This window comes from Lepus europaeus, chromosome 23 (genome assembly GCF_033115175.1).
Source record: "Lepus europaeus isolate LE1 chromosome 23, mLepTim1.pri, whole genome shotgun sequence".
NCBI lineage: Eukaryota > Metazoa > Chordata > Mammalia > Lagomorpha > Leporidae > Lepus > Lepus europaeus.
In genome coordinates, this window is record NC_084849.1 from 26476990 (window position 1) to 26504245 (window position 27256).

The 27256-nt window shown below is 53.6% G+C and overlaps 1 protein-coding gene across 4 annotated transcripts in view; it reads right to left on the reverse strand.

Moving 5' to 3' along the window:
• CABIN1 (calcineurin binding protein 1) overlaps positions 1-27256 on the reverse strand; it is a 135551-nt gene that overhangs the window by 80122 nt on the left and 28173 nt on the right. For all 4 annotated transcript variants that reach the window (XM_062182042.1, XM_062182041.1, XM_062182039.1 and 1 more), the window contains exons 11-22: positions 24553-24689; positions 23798-24015; positions 22519-22597; positions 21799-21986; positions 20253-20405; positions 19154-19348; positions 12843-13085; positions 11743-11899; positions 8423-8538; positions 4358-4519; positions 2551-2757; positions 2190-2335 (exon numbers count right to left, since the gene is read on the reverse strand). In XM_062182042.1, the coding sequence (XP_062038026.1) occupies positions 2190-2335; positions 2551-2757; positions 4358-4519; positions 8423-8538; positions 11743-11899; positions 12843-13085; positions 19154-19348; positions 20253-20405; positions 21799-21986; positions 22519-22597; positions 23798-24015; positions 24553-24689 (2001 nt within the window). The remainder of the gene's footprint in view (positions 1-2189; positions 2336-2550; positions 2758-4357; positions 4520-8422; positions 8539-11742; positions 11900-12842; positions 13086-19153; positions 19349-20252; positions 20406-21798; positions 21987-22518; positions 22598-23797; positions 24016-24552; positions 24690-27256) is intronic.

Consider the following 27256-nt stretch of genomic DNA (forward strand, 5'->3'; position numbering starts at 1 on the left):
AAGCTCGTGTGGCTTTTATCACGTTCCAGTACCCGAAGGTGTGAACGAAGAAGCAGGCAAGAACCGGAAAGGCTTTGATGACAGTGCGACAGCAAAGAGAAGGGCTTTTCCCCCACTTGAGGGGCTCCTGAGAGCCCCTCCCCCCAGGGGCCTGCACCGTGTGTTCCCTGGCTCTGCGCAGGTCCCCTGGAGGAGGGGACATGGGGGTCGTGGCCAGTTCCCTTCAGATGGTGGGACCCTGTGCCAAGCCACCGCTGTTCACATGGAGGAGCTCCCAGGGTGCCTTCAGCAGCTCCTGTTGCCCACATCACAGCAGGTGCCCAACAGAAGCCACTGTCTCCTGTCACAACATAAAATAACCACGCATACAAACAGCTCATCACAACTCAGCCTGCTCATCCAGGTGTTGCCTAGAGCCATCTCCTGATGTGAGCCCCTGATTCTAGCAGAGCAGACACGCCCCACGCTCTATAGGGACGCTGAGGGAACGAGGCCTGGGGACAACACAAACACAGATGCAACAAGAGTCCAGGGCCACGCAGCAGGCTCAGACTAGCTTCCTTGGCCGTGGGGATGAGTGGTACTAGGCCCCACTCCTACTTCCCCCACCCCAAATGCTGCTCTGCACGATTCCCGGCCCACGTGGGCCACTTCCGGCTCAGGGACTGCCGAAGGAATGGCTAACAGGGAAGACGAACGCTGTCCCCGGCATACTCAAGGCATGAGTTCCCCACAGCAACTCCAACACCACAGTCAGACATCCATCCACGTGGCTGTCTGCACCCAGCCGGCTCAGATTTAAGGACAAAACCAGCATCCAAACTTCCAGTTTAGCAGCACAGCTAGACTTCTATCTCCCCTGGCATTTGTCTGTAAGGGCCAGAAGGAAAGCAGCGAGGTCTCAAACCCAGCATAGAGCCACCAAGTCCCCAGCCTGGCCCAGGGGCCAGTCCTCATAGGAGAGCCCTCTTCTTGGCAGGGCTGCCTAGTGGTCGGGGCTCATGGGCTGTCTCCCTCCTAACAAGTAGGCATACAAGTTGGGAGGTGGCCTGGTTGAGCTGTCATGACCCTCATTCCGTCGACTGAAGGCTGGCAGGTGACAGGTGCCCTGGACAGGTGGGTTGGATACAGGGAAGCAAGCAGTGGTGCAGAGAAGGTAACTCCCACGGCTGCACCTTCAGCCAGCCTGAAAGCAGGTCTGTGCCACCACACTGGTCCACAGTGACCCCTGGCACGTGCTCCCTCCCTGCAGGGAACCACAGGCTGGGGAACAGGGGGCCTGTGACAGCCTCTCCCACAAGGTAGAAAGGTCTTGAAAACTGCCTCCTGCACTCAGACCCCAGCCCCTCTGCCCTAGGACAAATGGAGCCCAACAGGTGGAGTGTTCTGGCTCCCCCTGAGAGGGGCAGTTCAAGGATGAGCACTTCCGGAAAGGCTGCCTGTAGGCGCTAGTCTAGGCTTCAGATGCAGTGCAGCCAGAGAGAGTGGCCTTGTCTTGACCATGATCGAGGCTCACCTCCTAAGTAAGGCATCCATGAGAAAAGATTCCTGCTAATCAACGGCTCCAGATACTTCCTGAGTACAGCAGGGTCCCTCTGGGCTCCCAGACCAACCACTACATTTTAAGAGAGCACCACGCAGGGCCCCATGGGAAGAAAGCATGAGCCTCACATACAACGGGGCCTCCTACATGCACCATGCTGACAATCACTACTGCCAACACTGCACTGTCCGGACAGGCAAGAGAACTCCCGGCTTGAATTTTCTCTTACTCCCCCCATTACAGAGTAACCATAATTAAAGATCCTGTGGTGGAAGTAGCTGGAGCACACATCGGCCAGCTGCCTAGGGCCTGGGGCAGGAAAGGAAGCAGCACCAAGCCAGCAGGACAGAGCCAGGCAGTGCCTCCTTGCCCCACAGGCCAGGGCCCAGATGGACACCTGGTGTCTCCTCTGACCCCAGCACCCTCTCACATAGGTCTTCGGGAAAAAGCCTTCTCTCCTGCTATCATTTTTCCTTAAGAACCTACCTTTCCTAAGAGCTGTAAAGAGCTAAACCACCTTCTCACTCCTTTCTGCTCGGTCTCTCTGCTTGGGGCAGGGAAACTCCAAACAGGCCCACTGCAGAGCTAGCTAAGTGGAGTCCCTCAGCCCTCCTACGCTGGCCTGGCCCACACGCGCCTCACCCACCTGTTGGGGCAGATGCAGATGTCGTGCATGTAGAACTTGATGGCCTTGGACTGCTCCTTGTTTTTGAAATGATAGTCAGCCAGCAGGTAGTAGAGCTCATTCACCACTGGAGGGGAGGGGTCAGCCCCTTCTGGGAGGCAGGGTACCTGGCAGATGAGAGGACAAGTGTTAGTGGGGGGTAGGGGGAGAGCCAAGGACTGCCGTGTGGCCAGGAAAGCCTAGATGTCTGGTTGACTCTCCAGCTTCTCCCGGCCCTGTTGTATGGTGCAGAGTAAGAAGGGCACGTGGGTGGCAGTGCCAGAGGGGGAGGATGGCACCACCTACGCTGTCACCACCCCCAGCCCCATCCCTGGGAGCCCACCTCAGATGAGGTGCCCTCAATGTAGGCGGAGACTGCGTCCATGCTCAGCGCCGGCCTCTCCGTGCGGGGCACGATGGTGGCAATTCTCTTCAAGAGGTTGGCCAAGTCAGCAGACACAGTGCTGGTCTTGTAACTGTCAAACTCAGGAAGTGTCTTGGGCTTAAAATACTCAAACATAAACAGAGCATCCTCCCATATAAGATCCACCTTGAGAAAAGACAGAAGGCAGATGGACAGCACATTCAGGGTAAAGGGAAAAGGAAACATTTTCTCTACAGAAATCTACCATGTCAGTGTAAATGGAATCATAACAGACTGCAGAGCCTAGAACACGTCCCCATTATACTGAAAACCTGTGTGCTGGCGATGCATTTGGCCCCTGGGACCAGTATCCGGCTCCAGCCCCTGACTCCAGCTTCCTGCTCACGCAGACCCCACAAGGCAGAGATGACTCAAGTGACTGGGTTGGTATCACCCACACGGGAGACCTGGACTGAGCTGTCAACTTGAGTTCAGCCCAGCCCGGTCCAGCCTGTTGTAGGCATTTGGGGACTAATTAGAAGATGGGAGTGGCCGGCGCCACGGCTCACTAGGCTAATCCTCCACCTTGCAGCGCCAGCACACCAGGTTCTAGTCCCGGTCAGGGTGCCGGATTCTGTCCCGGTTGCTCCTCTTCCAGTCCAGCTCTCTGCTGTGGCCCGGGAGTGCAGTGGAGGATGGCCCAAGTGCTTGGGCCCTGCACCCCATGGGAGACCAGGAGAAGCACCTGGCTTCTGCCTTTGGATCAACGTGATGTGCCGGCCGCAGCGTGCTGGCCGTGGCGGCCATTGGAGGGTGAACCAACAGCAAAAGGAAGACCTTTCTCTCTGTCTCTCTCACTGTCCACTCTGCCTGTCAAAAAAAAAAAAAAAAAAAAAGAAGAAGATGGGAGCACTCTCTCGTATGCAGGCCTGCACTCTCAAATTAAAACAATCAAAGGAAAAAGCATACTTCCTATAACCCTTAAGGCTGAATGTCTAAAGAGCTAAGCCTGGTAATATTGGAAACTGAGGGCTGCTCCCTGTAAGCCAACACTACTGAGCTAAACTGTGGCTTCAACTGGGGTGAGGCCCTATGGCTGGCCACTGGCCCCTTCCATGCCTCAGGCCACTTGGCTGACAAATATCGAGCAGGTGCTGAATCTAAGCCAGGATGGTTTTAGGTACTGAAGCCACAGCACAGGCCCTGTCCTAGGTGCTTACACTGGAAAGGGCAGGGAATTTTTGGTCTGTGGGCCATGGAAGGCCCACGAAATCATTTGGTCTGGCCCTGCCAAGGCAACCACAGGCTGGAATTGAAATTCAATAAATCTATAGAAGGCTGATATTTCTTAAGTGTATCATTTTGTAGGGCCCACAAACGATGTTACAAAGATCCAATGGCCACTGGCAGAAAAACAGCTCATCACTGCTTTAGAGGATGGAATCTCTAAGACCAAAGAAAAACTGACAATATTGATACACAGTAGCTCTCTGAAAACCAAAATGACAAAACCAAAAAACCTCTAAGAAATTGTTCACATTATCCAAACTGGGAAGAAATCCACTGACAACTGCCATGCTACATTTCTGAATGCTCAGTCAACATTTAAGAAGCAAAGTTTTTGCAAGGAAAATCCCTTGCAAAACGAAGTCCTCTCATAGGCCTACTGATCAGAGCCTGGCTTCTCCACTCTTGAGACTGTGGAGCTGGGTGTCAAACTTCGACAGCTCCCAGCTCCCACTTTCCTGGAGCCCTGTCCTCCCTGGGTCTGCTGCGGGGCCCTCACCTGCTGGGCCGAGTGCTCCTCTAGGTACCTGGCCTTGCTCTTCTTGCTGGGGAAGCTGTACAGGCAGTAGAAGCATTGCTCCAGGGCCGTCTCCAGCTCCTCCTTGTAGGGGTGTGTGTCTTCAGAGGTGGACGCCGCAAGCTCCTTTTGGAGAACTCGCACCTGCGGGGGGATGGGAGGAGGTCCCTGGGAAGAGGGTCAGCAGCCACAGCCTCCCCACTGGGGAGGGCTCCGGGGAAACCATCACTTTACCAGCTCTTTTAAACTGAGGAGGCTCTGTGTGACCTGATTCCAAAAAGACCAGTTTTCTGGAAAACACCTGGTATCCTACTGGGTGTAACTCTGGGCCTCCGGACGGGCTTGCCCTGCTGCCGCCTCCCAGCACACCCAGCCAGTGTCCACTGCACAGAAGGTATTCTGTGCCCCTGCCAACTTCTTCGCTCACTGATTTAGCCAACATTACCGAGCACCTTCTTATTTACACCAGGCACAGTGAAGCATAGTCCCTGCTTTTAAGAACCTAGGATTCCAACGTAGGGAATGCAGTTAAGCAAAAATCACCAAGGGTCATGGGTGATGATCACCTCCACTGGGGCTGAGGGAGATCTCAGACAAGACATCAGCGAGGACCAGCGAGAATGTGAACACCAGTAAACCAGCTACATTCCTGGACTGGAGATCCAGGGTCACCGTGCCTCCCTATCAGTAAACATATTCTTTTCAAGCATCCACAGGACTTTTACCCAACAAGTGCCAAAGACTGGATCTAATACAGAGCACATCCTCTGAACATAATTCAGTAAAGTCAGACAATCAATTACAGAAAAATCACAAACACCAAATACCAAAACTTACAGGATGCAGTTAAAAGTGTATCTGGGAAAACTTGAGAGACATGCATTAGAAGACTGAACACACATTCAAATCAGTAAGCCAGAAACAATACACAGTAAAACCAAATAAGTGATATGAAAGGGGAAATTAATGCAACAAAGAAAAATAAATCAGTAAACCAACAAACTGAAAAGACTAATTTAGATAAGCCTCAAGACAGAGTGGTTTTAAAACAGAGGAGGGGAAGCACGTATGCACACTCCTAGCAATGACTGGCAGAGGGAGTGGCTATTTCTGGGCAGCCTGGCACAACTCTTCCAAAAATGGTCCCGAGTGCAGAGCTGACCCAGGGCGAGCATGCTGAGCAGCCTGCAGGGTGGGCAGGCTCTTAGGCACCTCAGGCTGGGGCTGGAATCTGGTCTTCACTAAGCAGCTCCACGTCCTGGGCCAGACGAGTCTCTTCCAGCTCTCCACATCTTCAAGCACAAGTGCTTTGCAAACTGTCAAGCCCTACACATTCATGAGCTTACACATATGCTTCGTCTCCTTCAACTCCTATTTGCTAAGCACCTACTATGTGCCTGGCACTGTACTAGGTACTTGGATAGAACAATGAACCAAACCAAAATTCAGAAGTTACCCTTCAGTGAAGAAGGGGACGTGGGCTGTGCACAGAGCCAGTGAGGAACAAGGAGCTAAGGACCGCCAACACCCACGTTATGTGCACCACCCAGACTCCTCAGGCAGCTGGGCCTCACTGTCCATCAGGCCCCAGACATCACGTGCACTGCCATCCTACCCAGATCTTCTATCTGGCCCCTGTTCTATAAGGGTGACCTCAGCCTAGGTGGGAGCAAGTCATTCTCTTTTCTGTTGCCTGCACTCCTGCTTGAGTGTGTACTATACTTTGCTTTTCAATAAATCCTGCTTTTCTGTTCACTTCTATCTGTCTCCTGGTTATATTCTTACAAATGGGAAGAATCTGAACTAAGTCTAGCTGGGGGTCTCTCCTAGCCCAGCTAGGGCTCTCGATCCCTATAACATAACACGAGAGTCCCTAGCCCCCAAAAAAGAGATACAATAAATGCAATAAAGTAAATTACACAACATGCTAGATGTTAATGAAGCTCTCAGGTAGATGCTAGATAATGTCAGATCTTCGCCTCCCACAGACTCCCAGCATCCCTGGCCTAGTTTAGTTTCCTTGCCTGCCTTTATAACTGCAAATAAACTTCTTATTAAAATTAACTCCCAGGGCTGGCACTGTGGTGCAGCGGGTGAAAGCTGCCACCTGCAGTGCTGGCACCCCATATGGGTGCTGGTTCGAGTCCCGGCTTCTCCACTTCCGATCCACCTCTCTGCTATGGCTTGGGAAAGCAGTGGAAGATGGCCCAAGTCCATAGGCCCCTGCACCCGCGTGGGAGACCCAGAAGAAGCTCCTGGTTCCTGGCTTCAGATCGGCGCAGCTCCGGCCGTTGTGGCCAGTTGTGGAGTAAACAAGTGGATGGAAGACCTCTCCCTGCCTCTCCTTCTCTGTGCAACTCTTTCAAATAAATAAATAAATCTTTAAAAAAAATTAACTCCTTGGGGCTGGTGCTGTGGTGTAGTGGGCTAAGCTTCCACCTGCAGTGCTGGCATGCCATATGGGCGCCGGTTCAAATCCCAGCTGCTCCTCTTCCAATCCAGCTCTCTGCTGTGGCCTGGGAAAGCAGTGGAAGATGGCCCAAGTTTTTGGGCCCCTGCACCCGCGTGGGAGACCTGGAGGCAAGCTCCTGGCTCCTGGCTTTTGCTCAGCTCCGGCCACTGCGGCCATCTGGGGAGTGAACCAGTAGATGGGAGACCTCCCTCTCTCAAATTAAAAAAAAAATTAAAATATAAAAACTCCCTGAACTGAGGGAGTGATGCAGTTGGTGCTACAGGATCCCTAATCATGAGACTCATGAGGTCATTTATCTTCTCTAAAGACAACATTGTGAAGTTCAGTCTTATCTTGAAGATTTCTCCAGGAACCCTAGGCCTAAGCAAGAAGTATCTCCCACCTGACTGACTGAAGACCACTTTACCATCATCAAAATTCCCCCAAAATTCCAATGTTGCTGACCAGTCAAAGGAGGGCAGTGGGAACTGCAGACCAACCAGGGACCTGCACTTGCGCTGAACATGGACCTCTCAACTGTGATTTCCATCTGTAAGAAACCTTAACCCTAACCCCACCAGGAGCCCGGGAATTAAGTGACAGCTGCCCAGCTCCTTGCTCTGTGCACTGCAAAACAAATTCCTACTTTCTTTCACCATCTCAGTGTCTGCGACTGGCCTGCTGCATGTTGGGTGAACAGACACAGGTTGGTGGGGGGTGCCTTAACATGGAGAAAAGAGGAAGATCAGGAGGATGCGGGAGGGAAGCTACAGTTGTAAAGACAGCATGCTCATGGAAAAGAAGGGGCAAGCAGGGTACTGCAAACTTCTTAAAAGTGCCAGAGAATACTTTAGCTTTGCAGACCATAGAGGCTCTATCATAGTGACTAGACTGCTACTGTATTGCAACAGCAGCCCTGATTAACATGCAAATGAACAGGTGACTGTCTACACAGGCCAGGGTGGATGTCCCACTCCCTTGGAACATCCAAATGCCGGGTGCTGTGTAACTTGTCTGGGTGTTGCTTGGCCGCCCACTCAGCAGCAAGATTTGGGGACAGAGTTCATGCTATTTATCTCCATCAAGTCCAAGGGGCTCCCACCAGTCAATCACAGTTGGCAAGCATGAGGAAGCCTATTTGTGCTCACCAAATATTCACTGACAATCGATGTAATAGCTATCGACTGAGCAATTACTACCCGGCATAAGAATGGGGCTGGGCAAACAGGTCTCCATAGGAGGCGGTGCAGTGAAGAACGCAGTTATCACTCTCTAAAATTACTACTACATGGGCCGAGCCCTGCGCCCAACCCAGAAGTAACTAGTTGATGTAAAGCCACCTATGTCAAAGGCCAGGTCCAAAGCAACCTGAGCCTCAGCTGTATGAGGGAACCAAGTTCAGGGTTCCCGGCAAGTTTCAGTAGTCACATACGTGCAGGAAGGCAGAGGAGCACAGTAGGCTCCACTGCAGGTGGAGAGGCAAGCAAGCCCAAGGCTGCCATCATGGCCCTGCCCCCTTTGTGCGCCCGCTCCCAGGCCCCGCCCCCGCCCTGCACCAGCAGCCCCCGGTGTGCATGGAGGAGGGGAGCACTCACGTAGAATCTCAGCAGAGCCCCATCCGAGTTGCAGCACCAGGACCTCCTTCCCAAATACTCATGGGCCGTGTTGAGCAGCATGAGGGAAGATGGGAGCATGGGTGTCTCCGACATCCCTGGGAAAGGCGGACCAGAAACTGAGTTAGCACAGGAGCAGGCACACCCGCAGGTGGGCTGGCAGCCTCTCTTCTTCAGGTGTCTTTTTGTTTTATCAAGGTGGGCACAGACTTTTCTTTCCACTTTTATCTGTCTTACTAAGTGAGCAATGATTTCACTGGCTTTATTAAAGCAATAGATACTGATAAAATGAATCAAATCTTCAAACCATACAAGAAAGTACGAAGAGGGCTTCACCTATCAAAATGCCAGCCCTCGAATAACCAACACTGACATCTGGTGTACATTACTCAAAGCATTCTTCTGTGTATCTCAAAAAATTCATGGAAAATAGAATTAAACGTTTATTTGGTATAAAATATTTTTGAAATTCATGTACTTTATCCATAATATGCATTTTCTGTGAAGTTTTTGAAGACCTTTTATGCATGAGGCATTTTGAAAGAAGCAAATAATTCATAACAATGAAATCCACACTACACACATTTTTAAAAATATTTTATTTATTTTTATTTGAAAGGCAGAATTCCAGAGAGGCAGAGGCAGAGGTAGAGAGAAAGAGGTCTGTCATCTACTGGTTCACTCCCCAAATGGCCACAGCTGCCAGAGCTGGGCTGATCTGAAGTCAGAAGCATCCTCCAGGTCTCCCATGTGGGTGTGGGGGCCCAAGCACCTGGGCCATCTTCCACTGCTTTCCCAGGCCATAGCAGAGAGCTGGATTAGAAGTGGAGTGGCTGGGACTTGAATGTGCACCCAAATGGGATGCCAACACTGCAGGCGGAGACTCTACCCACTACACCACAGTGCCAGCCCCCACACACTGCTTTACTTAAAAATAGTTATATTTAGGTATTCCTGAATAGTATAGAAAGAAAAGCGAAACAAGGAAAAAAGAACTACTGAGAGGCAGGTGATTGGCATCGCTGTTAAGACGCCACTTGGGATAACCATCCCACATCGGAGTGCCTGGGTTCAAGCCCTAGCTCTGCTCCTGATTCCACCCTCCTGCTAATGTGATGTCTCAAGTGACTGGGTCCTTGCCACCCACGTGGGAGACCAACCTCCTGGCTTTGGCCTGGCCTAGTCTAGCTGCTGTAGGTCTCTGGGAAGTAAAGCAGTGGATGGAGATCTGTTTCTGCCGTTCAAAAAAATAGATGAGTAAAAATTAATTAAAAAAAAAAGAACTACCAAATTTTCAGTTAAATTTTTGTTCATCACTAGAAGTATTACTAATAGTTCTTTGATGAACTCTCAGTAATTCTGAAATTAGGACCTAATACATCAGAATAGAAAACACCAAAATGCATCACACGCAGTAGAAATAAGTTTCTTTCATGAAATCCGTTTTGTACTTTTTACTGTTGGCTAGTGTAAGCAAAGAACTATGGGGAGCACTGTTTTTTTTTTTTTTTTTTTAAAAAGAAGGTTAGATATAGTCATTAAGAAGTTTAAGTCATTCTATATTGTTATGGGTCTTTTTAAATTAGTTTCCATTTTCAAGGGCATCAAATGATTCTCTATAAGACCAGTGATTAGCTTTGTAGCACTTTTTCCCTCAATTTTGTTGCATATATTATTATCTGTAGAATAGAAATTTATATATTTAAATTTATAAAACAAAAACTGTGAAGTAGGGCAAAGAGTTCCCATATACCACACATCCAATGTTTCAATTTGTCACAATCTATTTTAAAAACTACTTTTTGTCTGCATAGTTAACTTCAGGAGAAAGGAGAATTTTTAAATTCAGAAATCTTCGTGTATTGTTTTTATAAGAAAAACAGTAGAGGCTGGTGATATGGTGTAGCAGGTTAAACCTCTGCAGCGCCAGCATCCTATATGCGTGCCGGTTTGAATCCTGGCTGTTCCCTGCTAATGGCCTGGGAAAGCAGCGGAAGACAGCCCAAGTGCTTGGGCCCCTGCACCCACTGGGGAGACTCAGAAGAAGCTCCTGGCTCCTGGTTTCAGTATGGCCCACAGCACCAGCCCCTACACATCTGCTTTTTAAATAGTTGTGACAATATCTGCTGTGCTTCAAGTTGTGGAAAACTGGAATTGGAAGATAAGTTTTCTTTGGTATGAAACAGTTTTGAAATTGATGCTGGTTTTTTTTTTTTCCACAATAATGCATTTTCTATGAACTTATTGAAGTACCTTCATAATATACAGATCCATGGATTTACTCAGCTAGCTTAAAAATAAGTTTATTCAGGGCTGGTGTTGTGATGTAGCAGGTAAAGCCACCTCCTGCAATGCTAGCACCCCTTTGTGGGTGCCGGTTCAAGTCCCGGCTGATTCACTTCCAATCTGGCTCTTTGCTATGGCCTGGGAAAGCAATAGAAGATGGCCCAAGTGCTTGTGCCCCTGCACCTGTGTGGGAGACCCGGAAGAAGCTCCTGGCTCCTGGCTTTGGACTGGCACAGCTCCAGCCGTTGCGGCCAATTGGGGGGTGAATCAACAGATGGAAAATCTCTGTCTCTCTGCCTTTGCCTCTTTCTAACTTTGCCCTTCAAATCAATCAATCAATCAATCAATCAAAGACAGCCATCAAAAGCAAGGATCCAATGGGTAGGCGCCATGGGGCTGTTACTGTGGTGTAGCTTCCCCAGTCCCGACCATAAGCTCGAGCACCGCCTCCATGAAACGTCCTGGGCACCCTCCCCAGCTTCTCAATTCCTAACGCGCACTCTTCCTTCGGCACCCACCACGTGCCAGGTTCTGACGCCATGGTCACTCAATGGCTTTACTATTTCACTTTGTCCTGGGGGTGGTACCACTAGTCTCGGGATGGACATGGGGAAACAGAGGTTGGAGTTATACGATTTGCCCCAGGTCACACAGGCTGGGACGTGGAACCTGTGCTCCCGCCACACTGCCCTGGGCTCCCTGTCCCTGGAGCTGCCATGGGGACTGAAGGAGCGAGCAGCGCCGGGCCCCCAAGCAGTCACTCTGCTGTCACTCCCTGTGCTGCCACCTGCACAGACATGCAACAATCCACGCGCCCTGCCTCCCTCGTGCTGTACAGGGAGCACTGACGGTGGAAAAGGCTGCTCTGCCTCTGTCCAAGCTCCAAGCAAAACCCTGTCTCCTTGGACCCCAAGTCCCCTCACAGCACCTGGGGAAGACCACAGGGTCCTGCAGAAGCCAGGCGAAAGGATACTTGAGTCAGGCCCTCCCCTCCCCCAAACCCGCTGAGTGCACACCTTCCTCTGCCGGGTTCTGAAGCTGCTGCTGGTGACACAGGGAGCGGAAGGCGTCTTCCTCCTGCCAGATGATTCGGTGCAGGATGATCCAGGGCAGCACCGAGGAGACGTGAGGCTCCTTGGGCTCCTCTTGCACAGCCATGCTGCAGTCAATGACCTAGTGGGCCAGGGGCACCAGGGCTGTCACTTTAGGGCCAGCTCTGCCCTCTGCCTCCCCAGGGTAATACCTCAGGGCAGACTGCAAGGGGCTGGGACTGCCGCCCGCCAACCCTGCTCTGAGGTGGGAACACTGGCCTAGCGGCACCCCAGCCTTTCACTGGACAGGCCCACAGTGTCCAATGACAGGGTCGCCCTGACTTCCCCTATGCCACATGCAGCTACTGATGCCCTCAGCACCTCCTGGGTGTTCAGGCCCTGGGAACGGGCACAGGGTTGCTGACAGCTCGGGGAAAGAAAGCCACAGACAAGGGACACGAGTGCAGACAGCTGAGCAGGGCTGCCGAGACGGGAGCAGCTGCAGCTGCCAAGGGTCACAGAGCAAGGGGGCAGACAGGAGAGCCCATTTCCAGGTGAGTGGCTGTGGTATACTCTGCGCTCAGGGTGGGGACAGAGGACAGGTGTGCAGGCCCGGGATGACTGCAGCCAAGGAAGCAGAAGATGGGGGAGAGGCAGGCTGGGGACGGCACGCCTTGGGCATGGGGAGGGGTTTAAGCAGGGAAGGAGCACACACGTACTTGGGGAGGTATTGCCATGGCAGGGCAGAGGGAGGGAGAGGACCGCGGGGAGTGTTGCTAGAGTGGAAGCAAGAGACGACGGGGCCTAAGCCACGGTGGGACAAAGACAGAGAGGAGACAAGGGCTGCACCGTGAAGAACATGGATGGGGCAGGCCTCCAGCTCCCTGCAGGCAGCTCAGGGCCTCCCCCGGGGAGGGTACGCGGCAGAGCAGCAGTGGCGAGTGCTCCTTCACCGCTGGCCCAGCAGCCTGCACCCGGCCACATCCTCAGACCCTGAAAGCCCCAGTTAGAGAACAAGGCGTCCTTCCTGGAGTGAAGAGAGACGCACCTGGTGCTGCAGGGTGGGGCGAGGAGCCAGCAGTTACCTGGATGAGGTTGTTGGTGAGCCGCACCAGGCCAGTGGCAGAGGACAAGTCCCTCAGGATGCTGCCGCTGCTGTCGGCCGCGAGTGTCTGCTCGATGCCCAGGAGCAGCTGGGTCACCGTGGCCACCCACTCCTCCTTGGCTGCAGTCTCACTCGAGTTCATCATCTGCTGCACAGCCTCGTTGAGAGCCACGTCAGAGCACTCGAAACACTGCTGGTGGTCCTTGAGCCGGAGCAGGGAGTCCTGAGCACGGGAAGAAGCCAAGGGGAGGTATGCAACCCAGACCGCAGGCCTGAGGAAGGAGGGAGAGCTGCAGGCAGAGCAGTGCGGGCCAGTGCAAAACAGAGATGGCCCCACACAGCAGAGGCCACATATAGCCCGGGGCAGGCTGGTGCCCTGTGCGTCGCCGCAGCAAGAGGACTTTCAGAAGGGTGTCTCAGGGTCGGCGTTGTGGCACCACAAGTAAAGCCATCACCTGTAATGCCAGCATCCTATATAGGTGCCAGTTAGTGTCCCAGCTGCTCCACTTCTGATCCAGCTCCCTACGAATGGCCTGGGAAAAGCAGCGGATGATGGCCCAAGTGTTTAGGCCTCTGCACCCAACGTGGGAGACTTGGATGAAGCTCCTGGCTGTGGCTCTGGCCTGGCCCAGCCCTGGCTGTTATGGCTCTCTGAGTGAACCAGGATATGGAAAAGTTCTCTCTCTGTGTCTCTCTTTCTCTCTAACCCTGATTTTCTTTTTTTTCTTTTTTTATTATTATTATTATTATTTTTATTTTTGACAGGCAGAGTGGACAGTGAGAGAGAGAGAGAGAGAAAGGTCTTCCTTTTCGCCGTTGGTTCACCCTCCAATGGCTGCCACAGCCAGCGCGCTGCGGCCGGCACACCGCGCTGATCCGATGGCAGAAGCCAGGTGCTTATCCTGGTCTCCCATGGGGTGCAGGGCCCAAGGACTTGGGCCATCCTCCACTGCACTCTCGGGCCACAGCAGAGAGCTGGCCTGGAAGAGGGGCAACCGGGACAGGATCGGTGCCCTGACCGGGACTAGAACCCGGTGTGCCGGCGCCGCAAGGCGGAGGATTAGCCTAGTGAGCCGCGGCGCCGGCCTCTAACCCTGATTTTCAATAAATAAATAGATCTTTAAAAAAAAAAAAAAAAGATGTCTCACCTTCCCCATCTATGAAGCTGGGACTCTGGCAACTAGGTTGCCAAGCTGGCAGGTGGCCAAGACAAGACTGAGGGACACCAATATCTTTGTCCCCTAACTCCTGAGCCACCAAGCCAGGGCTCTGGAGGGGGCTCAGAAAGGGAGGGGCAGGCTGCCAGGAGCTGTCAGAGGAAGAAGTATGAGCCCAGGCCCTGCAATGCTGAAGTCACTGTCCTGTGAGGCCCCGTGCCCAGTGTGGTCATGGTGCTGGTTCCTTCAGAGCTACTGTACCCTCTGAGGCGCCCTCTCCAGGGTACTGAGAGCAGTCAATGAGCAGATATGCACCGCGCACCAGCACAGTGCCCAGCACAGATGAGCTCCCACGCTGAGCTGCGACTTCTATTTTAAAACGTCCTTTCTGGAAGCCACTGCTTTTCATGCAGCCCAAGATACAGCCCATCTAGACAGTGGGATCTCAGCCTCTCTCGTCACCATGTGCGGTCACAGGCAATCAGCCTGTCTGCAGGTTCACAGAGCCAGCGGGCTGCTCACGGAGCAGCAGGCAGCAGCTCCTGCCTGGCGCCCCACTGGGCTCTGACCTCCCCACAGCCCAGGCCCAGCAGTGACTCCTGCATGGCTGCCATTCTGAGGTGACACTGACGGGCTGGGGGCAGAAACCTCTCCAATTGCCCTTGGAATGCGCCCCAGCTGCGTGACAGCCCGAAGGCTGCCCACCATGTGTAAGCCTTAGCTGCCAGGAAAGGTGCCCTTCTGTAGGGAAAGCCAGCGCCTGTCAGCAGGAGGGCAGTGGCCTGTGGGATGCAGAGCTGGGTTCCAAAGCCCAGGGTTACCCCTCAAGGTGCCAAACACACCAGGGGTACAGGGTCATTTTCTAGCGGGATATAAAGACTATTGGCATTAAACCTGCAGTGAGGCATAGTGAACGTTAGGGCAAGACAAGGATCCACCAGCAGTTCTCTGACCTGACACAATCCCCGGCACTCAGGGCCAGAAAGAGCTAAAAAGCAGAATAACTGCCAACACCCGAGGAGACCAAATTACCACTGCCTGCAGGCCACGTAATCATCCACTCCAAACAAAACAAAACAGGAAAACGATCAGAAACAACGAGAATTCAGCGAAGCAGCCAGCGTCAAAATAAACACACACCAATCAACGAGGTTCCTATAACACGGCAATGCAGTTAGCAAATACGGTGACTAACAAAATGCCCCCGCTCAAAACGGCAACCAGAAACATAAGGACAAAGAGTCTACTCCACAGGGAGGAAGAAAACGACCCGGCCACAGTGAAGAGCGTGCGAGACGGCTTGCCTCGGCTAGGAGAGCCCTCACACACCCGCGGCGGAGGCTCCCAATCCCCTCCCCCTGCTCAAGAGAAGCTAGATGACGCCAAGTGAAATCCAAACATGAACCACAAACACCGTGCAAGCATTTGGAGCTGTGGTTAAAACACTGCGTGGGATGCACTTCCCATATCAGAGCGCCTGGGTTCAGGTTCGAGCCCCAGCTTCTCTGCTTCTGGTCCAGTTTCTTGATGATGTGCCTGGGAGGCAGCAGGTGCTGGCTCAAGTTCTTGTGTTTCTGTGTCCATGAGAGCTCCTGGCTTCAGCCTGGCTCAGCCCTTGGTGAGTGAACCAGACGACAGAAGAGCTCTCTCTCAGCCTTTCTTTTTTTTTTTTTTTTTTTTTTTTTTTGACAGGCAGAGTGGACAGTGAGAGAGAGACAGAGAGAAAGGTCTTCCTTTTGCCGTTGGTTCACCCTCCAATGGCCGCCGCGGTAGCGCGCTGCGGCCGGCGCACTGCGCTGATCCGATGGCAGGAGCCAGGTACTTATCCTGGTCTCCCATGGGGTGCAGGGCCCAAGCACTTGGGCCATCCTCCACTGCACTCCCTGGCCACAGCAGAGAGCTGGCCTGGAAGAGGGGCAACCGGGACAGGATCGGTGCCCCGACCGGGACTAGAACCCGGTGTGCCGGCGCCGCATCTCTCAGCCTTTCAAGTAAATAAAAATTAAAACAGCAGCAACAGGAGCACGTGCTATTTCTCTCTGCTGCATGTCTCTTGTCTGCCTCCCTCCCAGCGACCCCCCCTTGCTAAGCCATGTGTGAGGAATGGGTGGATGAGTACCTTCCCAGGCTTGGAAAGCCTATCTAGGCGGAATGAACAAAGTCACAAACATTTGAAAATATCTAAAGATTTGACAGCATAAAAATTCAAAACTTCTGTATGTCGAACAAAACAAAACACTAAAAGCCACAAGTTAACAGCTCACAACACACTGGGGAAAAAGTATCTGCGAGACTTCATTAGAAAATGTCTAGGGGCTGGCGCTGTAGTGTAGCAGGTAAAGCCGCTACCTGCAGCACCGGCATCCCAAATGGGCACGGGTTTGAGTTCCAGCTGCTCCACTTCTGATCCTGCTCCCTGTTAATGTGCCTGGGAAAGCAGCGGAAGATGGTCCAAGTCCTTGGGCCCCTGCACCCATGTGGGAGACCCGGAAGAAGCTCCTGGCTCCTGGCTTCGGCCTGGCCCAGCTCTGGCTGTGGCAGCCATTTGGGGAGTGAACCAGTGGATGGAAAATCTCCCTCTCTTTCTCTACCGCTGCTTCTCCTTCTCTATAACTCTGACTTTAAAATAAATCTTTTAAATAAAGTCTAATATAAAAGCTCTGCCAAGCACTAAGAACATTCTCCTCAACAGGACACTGAGCAAACTCACCCCCTCACAGAAAGCAGGAGCAGCCCTCACCACTCAGCTCCTCCCCACCACGGGCGCGTCCTGCCACGCCCAGCACTTCCGGTGAGGACAGGAGCAGGATGACATTCAAGCACCAAGGCAGAAAGCGCTGAGCTCTCCCCCCTCGAGGCCCTCCCGGGTACACTCAGCTGTCCCTCCACACGCAGCCTGCAGACCCACCTCATCCCCTGCCGGGAGCTGGAGCTTCCTTTCTTCCCAGAACAACCCTTTCCTCCCTTTGCCCAGGGCTGAGATGGCTCCATTTGTGCCCTCAGTTGCACCTCTGACTACTTCCCAGCTCAAGAAGGTTAATGACTAAAATGCTTCATGCCTGGGCAGCGTTGTGCAGCCACCATCTGCAACTCTGGCACCCTACGTCAGTCAGTTCGTGTCCTAACTGCTCCACTTTTCTTATTTTTTTTTTTCTTTTCTTTCTTTTTTTTTTTTTTTTTTTTTTTTTTTGACAGGCAGAGTTAGAAAGTGAGAGAAAGTGAGAGAGAGAGAGAGAGAGAAAGGTCTTCCTTACGTTGGTTCACCCCGCAAATGGCCGCTACGGCCGGCGCGCTGTGCCGATCTGAAGCCAGGAGCCAGGTGCTTCCTCCTGGTCTCCCAAGCGGGTGCAAGGCCCAAGCACTTGGGCCATCCTCCACTGCCTTCCCGGGCCACAGCAGAGAGCTGGACTGGAAGAGGAGCAACCGGGACAAAATCCAGCGCCCCGACTGGGACTAGAACCCCGAGGTGCCGGCGCCACAGGCAGAGGATTAGCCTAGTGAGCCATGGCGCCAGCCCACTTTTCTTTTTTTAAAAGATTTATTTTTTATTTGAAAGAGTTACAGAGAGGCATAGGCATAGGCACAGACATAGGCATAGCCAGAGAGAGACAGACAGACAGACAGACAGACAGAGGTCTTCCATCCCAGTTGACCACAATGGCCAGAGCTGCACCAATCCGAAGCCAGGAGCTTCTTCTGGGTCTCCCATGTGGGTGCAGGGGCCCAAGGACTTGGGCCATCTTCTACTGCTTTCCCAGGCCATAGCAGAGAGCTGGTCGGAAGTGAAGCAGCTGGGTCTTGAACTGGTATCCATACAGGATGCCAGCACTGCAGGCAGAGGCTTAACCTACTATGTCATAGCGCTGGCCTCTGCTACTCCATTCTGATCCAGCTCCCTGATAATGCATCTGGGAAAGCAGAAGATGCCTGAACTGCTTGGGCCCCTCACCCAGAAGAAGCTCCTACCTGGCCCAGCCCTGGATGTTGTGGCCATTGCAGGGAGAGGACCCAGGAAGATGAAAGAAATGTGGTTAGTGGTCTGAACCCTAAGGGACTGGGACCCAGGGCCAGTGTGTGCTCCTCTAAGTGTGCTGCACTCATTATCTTCCACAGACAAACCCTCCCAAGGACGAGGGCCATGACGCCATGTAACATGTTAACTGGCACAATTCCCACAAGAGGCCTCCGAGGTAGCGTCTCCCATCACCCCATCCTAGACACAAGAACTGAGGCTTGGGGAAGCTGGGTGACAGCCTAGCACCCAGCAGTGCCGGCTCCCTAGCAGCCTCTCTGCACGGCTCTACTTCCTGAAGGTGGGAGGCATTGGGGAGGCAGGAGGAACAAAGCTTCAAAAACATCATGTTGGGGCTGGCGTGGTGGCATAGTGGGTAAAGCCACCGCTTGCAATGCTGGCATCCCATATGGCCACTGGTTCAAGTCCCCACTGTTCCACTTCCAATCCAGCTCTCTGCTATGGCCTGGGAAAGCAGTAGCAGATGGCCCAAGTGCTTGGGCCCCTGCACCCACATGGGAGACCTGGAGGAAGCTCCTGGCTCTTGGCTTCAGATCGGCACAGCTCCGGCCGTTGTGGCCAATTGGGGAATGGACCAGCAGATGGAAAACCCCTCTGTCTGTCTGTCTCTCTCTCTGCCTCTCCTCTCCCTGTGTAACACTGACTTTCAAATAAATAAATAAAATATTTAAAAACAATCATGTTGCTCTTCTTTTTCTTCAACTATATGACTGTACGTGGGTTTTGTTGTCACAGATATTCCATCCACTTTTCTGTGTCCTCAATAGTCAACTTAAGAAGCAGTTAAACGAGATGACGGAACACAGGCCTATGGACAGTGGCCCGACCCTTCTTCCTTCCTCCTCTGCCATGCAGAAGTTCAGAGTCGAGTGTGGGGCTCACCCTGAGCCTCACAGAGCCCTAGAACCGGCTCTCCTAGGCTTTAAAGCCTTCCCAGTCGCGACCATCTCATCTGACTGCCATCTTCCTATGAATTTGACTGGGACTTTGACTCCATCTTTTCTCCTCTGTGTTCCTGAGGGCTACCTCGGAGCCTTCCCAGGACAAACGAGCAAGCAAGGACGGGAGCAGGGGGCCACTGAGGGACATGGCAGCACACACCTGCAGCAGCAGCAGCTGGGCTGGCCTCTCAGGAATGGAAGTCATAAACTCCAGGTGCTTGGCTCGGTCAAACCCACTGGTGCACAACGTAGGGCGCAGCAGATGCACGACAGCCTTGTAGTCACCTGCCTCATACAGCCGCTGAATCTCCTCCAGGGACTGGCACCGCTCCAGCGACTTCAGGTTCTTATCAATCTGAAAAAGGCCCACAAACACAGCCTGAGGCAAACCCCTCACACCCTCCTGGGATCTGGCCAGTGTCTGCATTTACCAGTCCCAGGCAAAGAGGACTGAATAAAAATTGGACTCCAGCCTCCTGCCCTAAAAAGAGATTCCCCCTTAATATATCAGTGCTGACACCAAATGTATGTGTTTTTGAGTTTTTCCTTTAAGGCCAAGGCATTTAACTCTTCAAAAACACATCAGAACCCAAAAACCACCCTAGATGAAAGAGGAGTTCCAGGAAGGCACCCACCAAAACAGCTGCACAGTTCCAGTTCAGTGAGCCAGATTCAGAGCCATGGCGCATCAGGTGTCAGAGACTTGGTGAGCCTGAGCCAGAGGCTGGCACAGCACTGACCACGGAACCCTCTCCTCACGTGGGTCTGACGCAGCCCCAGCACACAGGCCGCAGGACGCTGCACCAGGACAGCTCTTACACAACTCTGAGAGAGCTGAAGGTCATTTCCAGCCAACGTGGACACATCACAGATGGGAAGTGTGACAGGGTCAGAGCTGCACGATGAAGTAGGCCACAGGATGGAGCCTACTGTACGTGCCGCACGCTGCTGACCCAGCACTGCTCTGTAGCAGCTGACATTCCCCTCAGTTCCATTCCAACTGCTGTCACAGCCATGAGAGCCGAGTAACAACCACTTCTAATCCTGCTGGCAAGAGCTGCCACGGACGAGCTTGAATAAGCTATCAGGGCAGTGTGCCGTGAGGGGAGTCTTTGGGCTTTTTGTGCCCTGTCACCAGGGACCCTGCTCGACAGTGGGCAGTTCTCTTTTCCTCAGGGACAGCTCAGGCCTGGTCTAACTGGGCCAATTCACAACAAATCTTTGACCAAGAAAACACCATGTCAAAACCTCCCGCTCACCTCCTCCAGGGAAACCACGGAGTCGTTGTGGAGGTTGGGCAGCCGGATGACAATGTCCCTTTGCTCGGCACCTGCCTCCGCCTGCATGGCAGTGGCACTCTGCAGCATCTCTGTGCAGATGTCATAGTTCTCCAGGGCCTGCTCCATGTCTCCCTGGTCAGAAGGAAAACACGGTCACGGGCCGGGGGAAAGGCAGGGAAGTAAGCATGTTGTGCCAGGGTCCTTACATTTCCAGTCTCCCCAGACTGTAGGTGCTGGAGAGGGAGGGAAGGAGGAAGGGCGATGTCGTCTGAATGTCCAGAACATGACAGATCAAGAGGTCCTGACCTCAGTCCTGGTCTCCCATGTGGGTGGCACAGACCTAAACACTAGTCATCACCGGCCTCCTAGGGTGTGTATCAGCAGGAAGCTGGACTGGAAGTGGAGCCAGGACTTGCTCAGGCACTGACATGGGGTGTGGCATTCCAAGTGGTGTCTCAACCAAAGGCCTGCCCCATGGTATCTTATAAGTCCATGTTCTATGAATTTTTTGAAGCTCCCTCACATACCCCTAAAAGGGGACCTGGTACCTTGGTGGAGCTCAACAACTCTGTGAGGGGAGGTATCATTAAGCCCATGTCACAGATGAGCATGCCTGAGCAATGTCAGGCATCGGTGGAGGCAGGGTTAGAACCTAGGCCTGGGGCAGGCACTATGGCACAGGGGGTATAGGCATCGCCTGCAGTGCCAGCATCCCATATGGGCGCCGATTCATATCTCGGCTGCTCCACTTCTGATCTAGATCTCTGCTATGGCCTGGGAAAGTAATGGAAGATGGTCCAAGTCCTTGGGTCCCTGCACCCATGTGGGAGACCCGCAAGAAGCTCCTGGCTTCAGATCAGCGCAGCTCCAGCCGTTGCGGCCAATTGGGGAGTGAACTAGAGGATGGAAGACCTCTCTCTCTGCACCTCTCCTCCTCTCTCTGTGTAACTCTTTCAAATAAATAAACAAATCTTAAAAAAAAAAAAAGAATCTGGGCCCATCATCAATCCAGAGCCAGTGTTCTTCACATTGAACAGTGTTGCTTCCTTCTGACTGAGTGGCTGCTGCCGGGCCCTGGCAGTGTCTGGCTCACCCTGCCACAGTGCGCCAGGTACTAGCGTGTGGACGGTGCTGAGTAACGGGCAACCCATGCTGGCCTTCCAGGCCAGGCTCCAAGGAGCTGCTTTCCTAGAACTCTCCTAAAACAGGGGTCAGCTGCCTTTTAAAAACTCCTCCTCTGTTCATATACTTGCTGTATCTCTAGGAAACCAGAAGCAAAAGGTTAAGATCCCAAGGCAATCCCAAGGCAACTTACGGGGGGCAGGGCCAGCCCTTGTAGGGCTCTGTGACTGAGCCGAGGGGTTGTACGGACTGGGCTCTGACATGCCGACAATGCCCACTCCTGCATGCTCGTGCTAAGCCCAGGCCCAGGCGGGTGCCAGGCACGCACACTGGCACCCTCACACACGTCCTCGGCACGGCCAGTTCTCTGCTCTCTCTCTAAGCAGCTGACCACGAAACCAACCTGCAGTGCCAAAAAGCGAGCCTTCAGCCAGTAAACACGGACCACAAACTCCAGCCAGCCGTCCTCAAACAGGTCGCGCTGAGACGAGGCAAATGACAGCTGCAGGAGGTCACCCAGGCAGTGGGTTCCTGGGAAGTCGGGCCCAAATCTGCCATTCATCACACCAGCGGGGCAGTTCCGAGGAGACACTGAAAACCATCAGGCCTACTAGTCAGCTTCATGTGCAGCATCCAAATGCCCTCTGCTCCCCAGAGGGCACCCTCAACCCTCTCAGTCCCCACCCTCAGTCCCCATGGGTATCCTCAGCCCCTGAGGGGCAGGCATTAAGAGAGCTCAGCTCAGTCAGAGAGATGCAGAGGGCCCGAGAGCTGGGGAAATGAGGCGGGACAATTTTCCAGACTCAGCTTGCAGTATGTCTGCATCCCACCAGGCAGCAGCGTCCAAGTCAGACTGACCTACAGCACCTGGGAAACGACTAGGGGCCCATAAAACATCAAGAGGCCACTCTGAACCTGAGACCCTGCTTCCTTCAATCCTGAGTAACAGCAGAAATAGGCAGGGGGCTCCCTCTGGACCCTGGACCTTGTCTGACTCTGACACGCCAACACGGAAAATATGCCCACTACAGATCTCAGTCTGAATTCCAGGACTCGGCCTCCCTGCTTCAGTGGCTGCGGGTTCAGAAATCAGCGCCGGCATAGCCCACAGAGTGCCTCCTACCTGCAGAGCTTCTGCCTTTGGTCAGCAGCCACTGGTCCAGCTGCAGCTCCATGCAGGAGAGCGACATCAGCATCATGTCCTGTGAGCCGGGCACAGAAACGAAGGGGCCAAAGTCAAGTGGGGGTGGGAAGGAGCTAAAGCACAGCTCTTCCTTCTGCCTGCCTCCCATTTCCTGAGAATCTGTGGCTACGTACCAGGACATAAACGGAGGCACAAGAGCCTATGTCGGGACAAGACCCGTGAGAGCCATGAGGCCTGCCTTCAGAGTCCCGAGGGACTGTCCTGGCCAAGAGGCAGCCCTGTCTTCGGCCACGTGCCCGACCAGATGCTGCACCCACACTACAGCTCTCATCCCTTAAAAGTGACCAGGACTCAAAGCATCCTTCTCAGGGCACTTGAAGAAGCCGAGGCGAGGGCGATACGAAGGCATCTGCCCAGCAGGCGTTGCCGGGCAAGGATCAACCTGGTTTGCCTAGCACGGAAGCCATGACTCTGCTGCCCCCAGTGGGCAGAGACAGTGGGGCTGGCTGAAGCGCTGACTCATGTGCCCCTAAGGACATGAAGCTCTGTCACCCTGAGCTCCTCCACTTCCACTTCCTCAGGCAAGAAGACCCGAGAGCGCCCCACACTCTGCCTGGCATTTGGCACTCCACCTCAATGGCAGAGGGGACAGGAGCACCCTGAGTTCCCGTGGGCCCCAGGCAGCACTGAGTGGAGGAGCCCAGGTTGCAGAGTGCAGCAGACAGACAGAGTAAGGCTCAGCCCCCACAACACCCCTAGGCACCCTACTAAGCCTCTGCACGTCCACGTCCTCAGTAACAGTACTTGGCCATGCCAGCACAGCAGGGCGCCTCCCTTTGCGGCTGCTGGCTCCCGGCCAGCTCTCACGACCCGGGCCCTCCTCCCTGTGATGCCATGCCCTCACATCCTACGTCCCAGTTCATCCGGTCAGCTCTGCCTCCAGAACCCCTCCTCCTGCTGCCAACACCACCACTGGCTCACTGGCTGGCTCCTGCCAGGCCCCTGTGCACCCACACCTGTACCCCAATCTCCCCCAGGTAAGTATTCTACTCTCATCAGGGATCTTTGGAGAACAAACCGGGTCCCGGGACTTCCTGCTTCAGACCTCCCACCCCATCCCTCGTCCTGTAGCCTAGGTTCCAGGCCCACAAGCAGACAAGGCCAGGATGCTCAGCACAATAGCAGCCTCCTACCCACGGCAGGTGCTGTCTGTGCCCACCCCCGCCCCGATCAATGCTGGCCCTTGCAAGGCCGCTACCTTGATGTGCTTGTTGCTGCAGTCCCTCAGCAGTGGGTTGGGCAAACTGGTGCTGTGCCTCCTCCAGCTGTGGTAGACGCTGAGCACCACCTCCGCCAGGCCCGGCGGCCACCTCAACAGGAACTTGTGGCCCATGCCCTTGAGGTAGCGCATCATCAGCTCCAGGATGCCCCCGTTGGTCAGGTTCTCCAGCAGGAACTCGTGCACGTCTTGCTTCTCTGCCCGGGGAGGGAAAACAGCTTGAGCTGAAGGGAAGCCCCACTCTTCAGGAGAGGAGAACCTGTGTCCCCCCTCCACCGCCAGATGCAATCAGAGCCGACCGGCATTGCAGTGTGATGCTCTGGTCAGGCTGCGGAGATACACTGTGTACAGGCCTCTCTGAGTCTCCACGCCCACGGTGGGCATCCAAAGGGCCATTGCCAAGCTGCCATGGGCACGGAACGAGATCGTGCATGTAAGACACAGAGCACTGTCTGGCATGTGAGACACGCTTTGAATGGCTGTGCTCACAGACAGTCAATGGACAAAGCCAAGCCTCAGCACACAGCGCTCAGGGAGCACAGCAAGGAAGGGCCTGCACACTTCAGCAGACATCCCGGCTGACCAAAGGGCTCAGGCCCAAGACAAACCTAAGCAGCCCCTTGACCACACTTTAAAAAAAATCCTAGAATGATTCTTCCAGAATAAAATGTCAGCAAGCTACAGGACAGTGGGAGGAAGAATCCCCCACTGACCGATCAGTGCTTGATTCCTACCAGATTCCATAAACGTGGCAGAGTCAAATGACAGCCTGTGAGGCCCCATGCTTGGGAAGCTCTCCAGTTTGGCTTCCGATTGGACTTCGTAGTTATTAAAGGGATCATCTTCCTCCTCGGGGTCCAGCTTTCTTAACCTGCATGGAATACATCAAAAATCACCAAAGGGTGGACGCTGTGGCACAGAAGGTTAAGCTGCCGCTCGGGAAGCCACATCCCATATCAGAGTGCCTGGATCATGTCCTGGCTGCTCTGTGCTTCTGATCCAGCTTCCTACTAAAGCATCTGGGAGGCAGCAGGGGACGGCCCACATACTTGCGTTCCTGCCACCCATGTGGGAGACCCACACAGAGTTTCTAATCCAGACTTCAGCCTGGCTCAGCCCTGGCTGTTGTGGGCATTTGGGGAGTGAACCAGAGATGGATGAATTCTCTCTCTTTCAGATAAATACATAGATAAATAAATCCTTTTTTTTTTTTTTTTTTAAATCACAAAAGCTGTACCATATCATTGACACAAATACCTGAATTCTTGCTATTAAAGGAACTAAATATGAGCCAGGAAGGATGACCACAGTGGGTGGCAGAGTTTGGGACGCAGGTCTTGAGGAGGCAGTGTCTCTCTCCAGGGCTTTGTGGGCTGATAGCTGGTCTGTGCCCTTACTCATTTAAGCGACAAAGGATTACTGAGCCCCAGCCATGTGCCAGGCCCCAAGCGAAGTGCCAGAACACAGCTCTAAGTGGGGCAGAGCCTGCCTTCTTAAGTGGTAGGCAGACAATAAGCAGTGTGCAGAAACCAATGACCCAAGTAAGCACCAGCCACAACAGAGTGCTTAAAACTGAGGGTGGGGGCCGGGCTGTGGTACAGTAGGTTAATGCCCTGGCCTAAAGCGCTGGCATCCCATATGGGCGTCGGTTCTAGTCCCAGCTGCTCCACTTCCAATCCAGCTCTCTGCTATGTCCTGGGAAAGCAGTGGAAGATGGTCCAAGTGCTTGGGCCCCTGCACTCGCGTGGGAGACCTGGAAGAAGCTCCTGGCTCCTAGCTTCAGAGTGGTGCAGCTCTGGCTGTTGCGGCCATCTGGAGAGTGAACTATCGGATGGAAGACCTCTCTCTCTCTCTGCCTCTCCTCTCTCTGTGTAACTGTGCCTTTCAAATAGAGAAAGAAGAGAAGAGAAGAGAGAAGAGAGAAGAGAAAGAACGAATGAAAGAATGAAAGAAAGAAAGAACTCTTAAACATTTATTTAAAAAAAAAAAAAACAACTGAGGGTCACAGGGCCCTGCGCTGGAGAGCAGGCTGGCCTCGCAAAGAAGCAGGACAAGAAGCAGCACTGAGGGATGGGTCAGAGGGCGCCCGAGAGTTCTAAGGGCCTCAGGCGAGCCTGGGGAGCCAGGACTAAGTGGATGGGTGGTGGCAGTCGGGGCACACGTCAGGCCCATCTGAGCTCAGTCCCTTTGTGTCTCCTCCTACAGCTCTGGGTCTGGCCGTCTTGGGACTCGGGAGGTCTCTCCCTGCAGGCAGTATTCTTCAAACACCTGCCAAGGACCCCGCTTGAGGCATCCCTGTGGCTTCCCTGCAGCCCAGGCCTCCTGCAGCACAAACACCCAGGGCACTTCATCTCGCCCTGCACACTCACTCACACGCTCAGCCGAGCCGTCGCACTGCTCTCGTCTAATGATCTGAAGAAACAGACGGTACGACTGGCAGGAATGTGAAGAACTCGAAGACAAGAACAAAGGACACGTCCTTCCACTGAGGGGGCTAGGCAACAAGACTCAGACAGAGGACAGCGGGGCCAACAGGAGGCCGGGGTCAGCTCTCGGTGTCAGCAACCAGAGCTACCTGAGGCACACAGTGGTCCTGATCCATCAGCTGCTGACAGGGAACCTGCACTCTGCACATCACCTTCACACAGAAAGGAAGAAAGGCAATGGCTCAGGAGAAGCAGGGCTCCCGCCGTACAGTAGATTTACCGGCTACCCTCACCTTCCGCTCCTCCTTCACTCTGCCGTGAGCACCGCTGAAATACAGTCAGTGGCACACCAAGAAAGACGGCACACTGATGGCAGCCCATGGTTCCTCCCAAACTCCACTGCAGGGACCAAGAAGGTGTTAAAACGGTGTAAAACCCCAGACACAGGAGATAGGAGAGGAAGTGCCAGCCAACAGCCAGGAGGCAGAATGCGATGCCCAGAGTGAGTGAGTGAACTGCTTTCTCCCCTCAGCTTCACAAACCCTAAGGCCATGAAGCCTCTGACGGAGGTGAGAAGGCAAGGGCCAGAAGCAGGACTGGGCAGAAGCTCGGTGAGGAACAGTGGGGACCAGGGGCCTGGCACCTTCTCCTGTGGGGGCTTCTCTGTGGGACCCTAAGAACCAGGAAAACCCTGGAATGCTTTCTAAGCTCCTGCTCTGCCTTCTTAGAATGCAGAAAATCCCTTTGGGATTTCAGGGAGCACACACTCAGGAAAGCAGTGGGAAATGCCCTTCTGTGGGGCTTTCACAGGCATCTGTACCTGACACCGCGCAGCCCACCCCCACCACAAGGGGGCATCTGTAGCTGCACAGAGACACGAGCATGCTGTGTGGCCTCCAGCACCCCGATCTATGCCTGGCCCCCACAAGATCAGTAAGTCACAGCCTCTGTCTTCAAGAAGTTTAGAGGTGAGAAAAATCCAAGATCCCAATCTAGTGGGATCTGGGCTTCA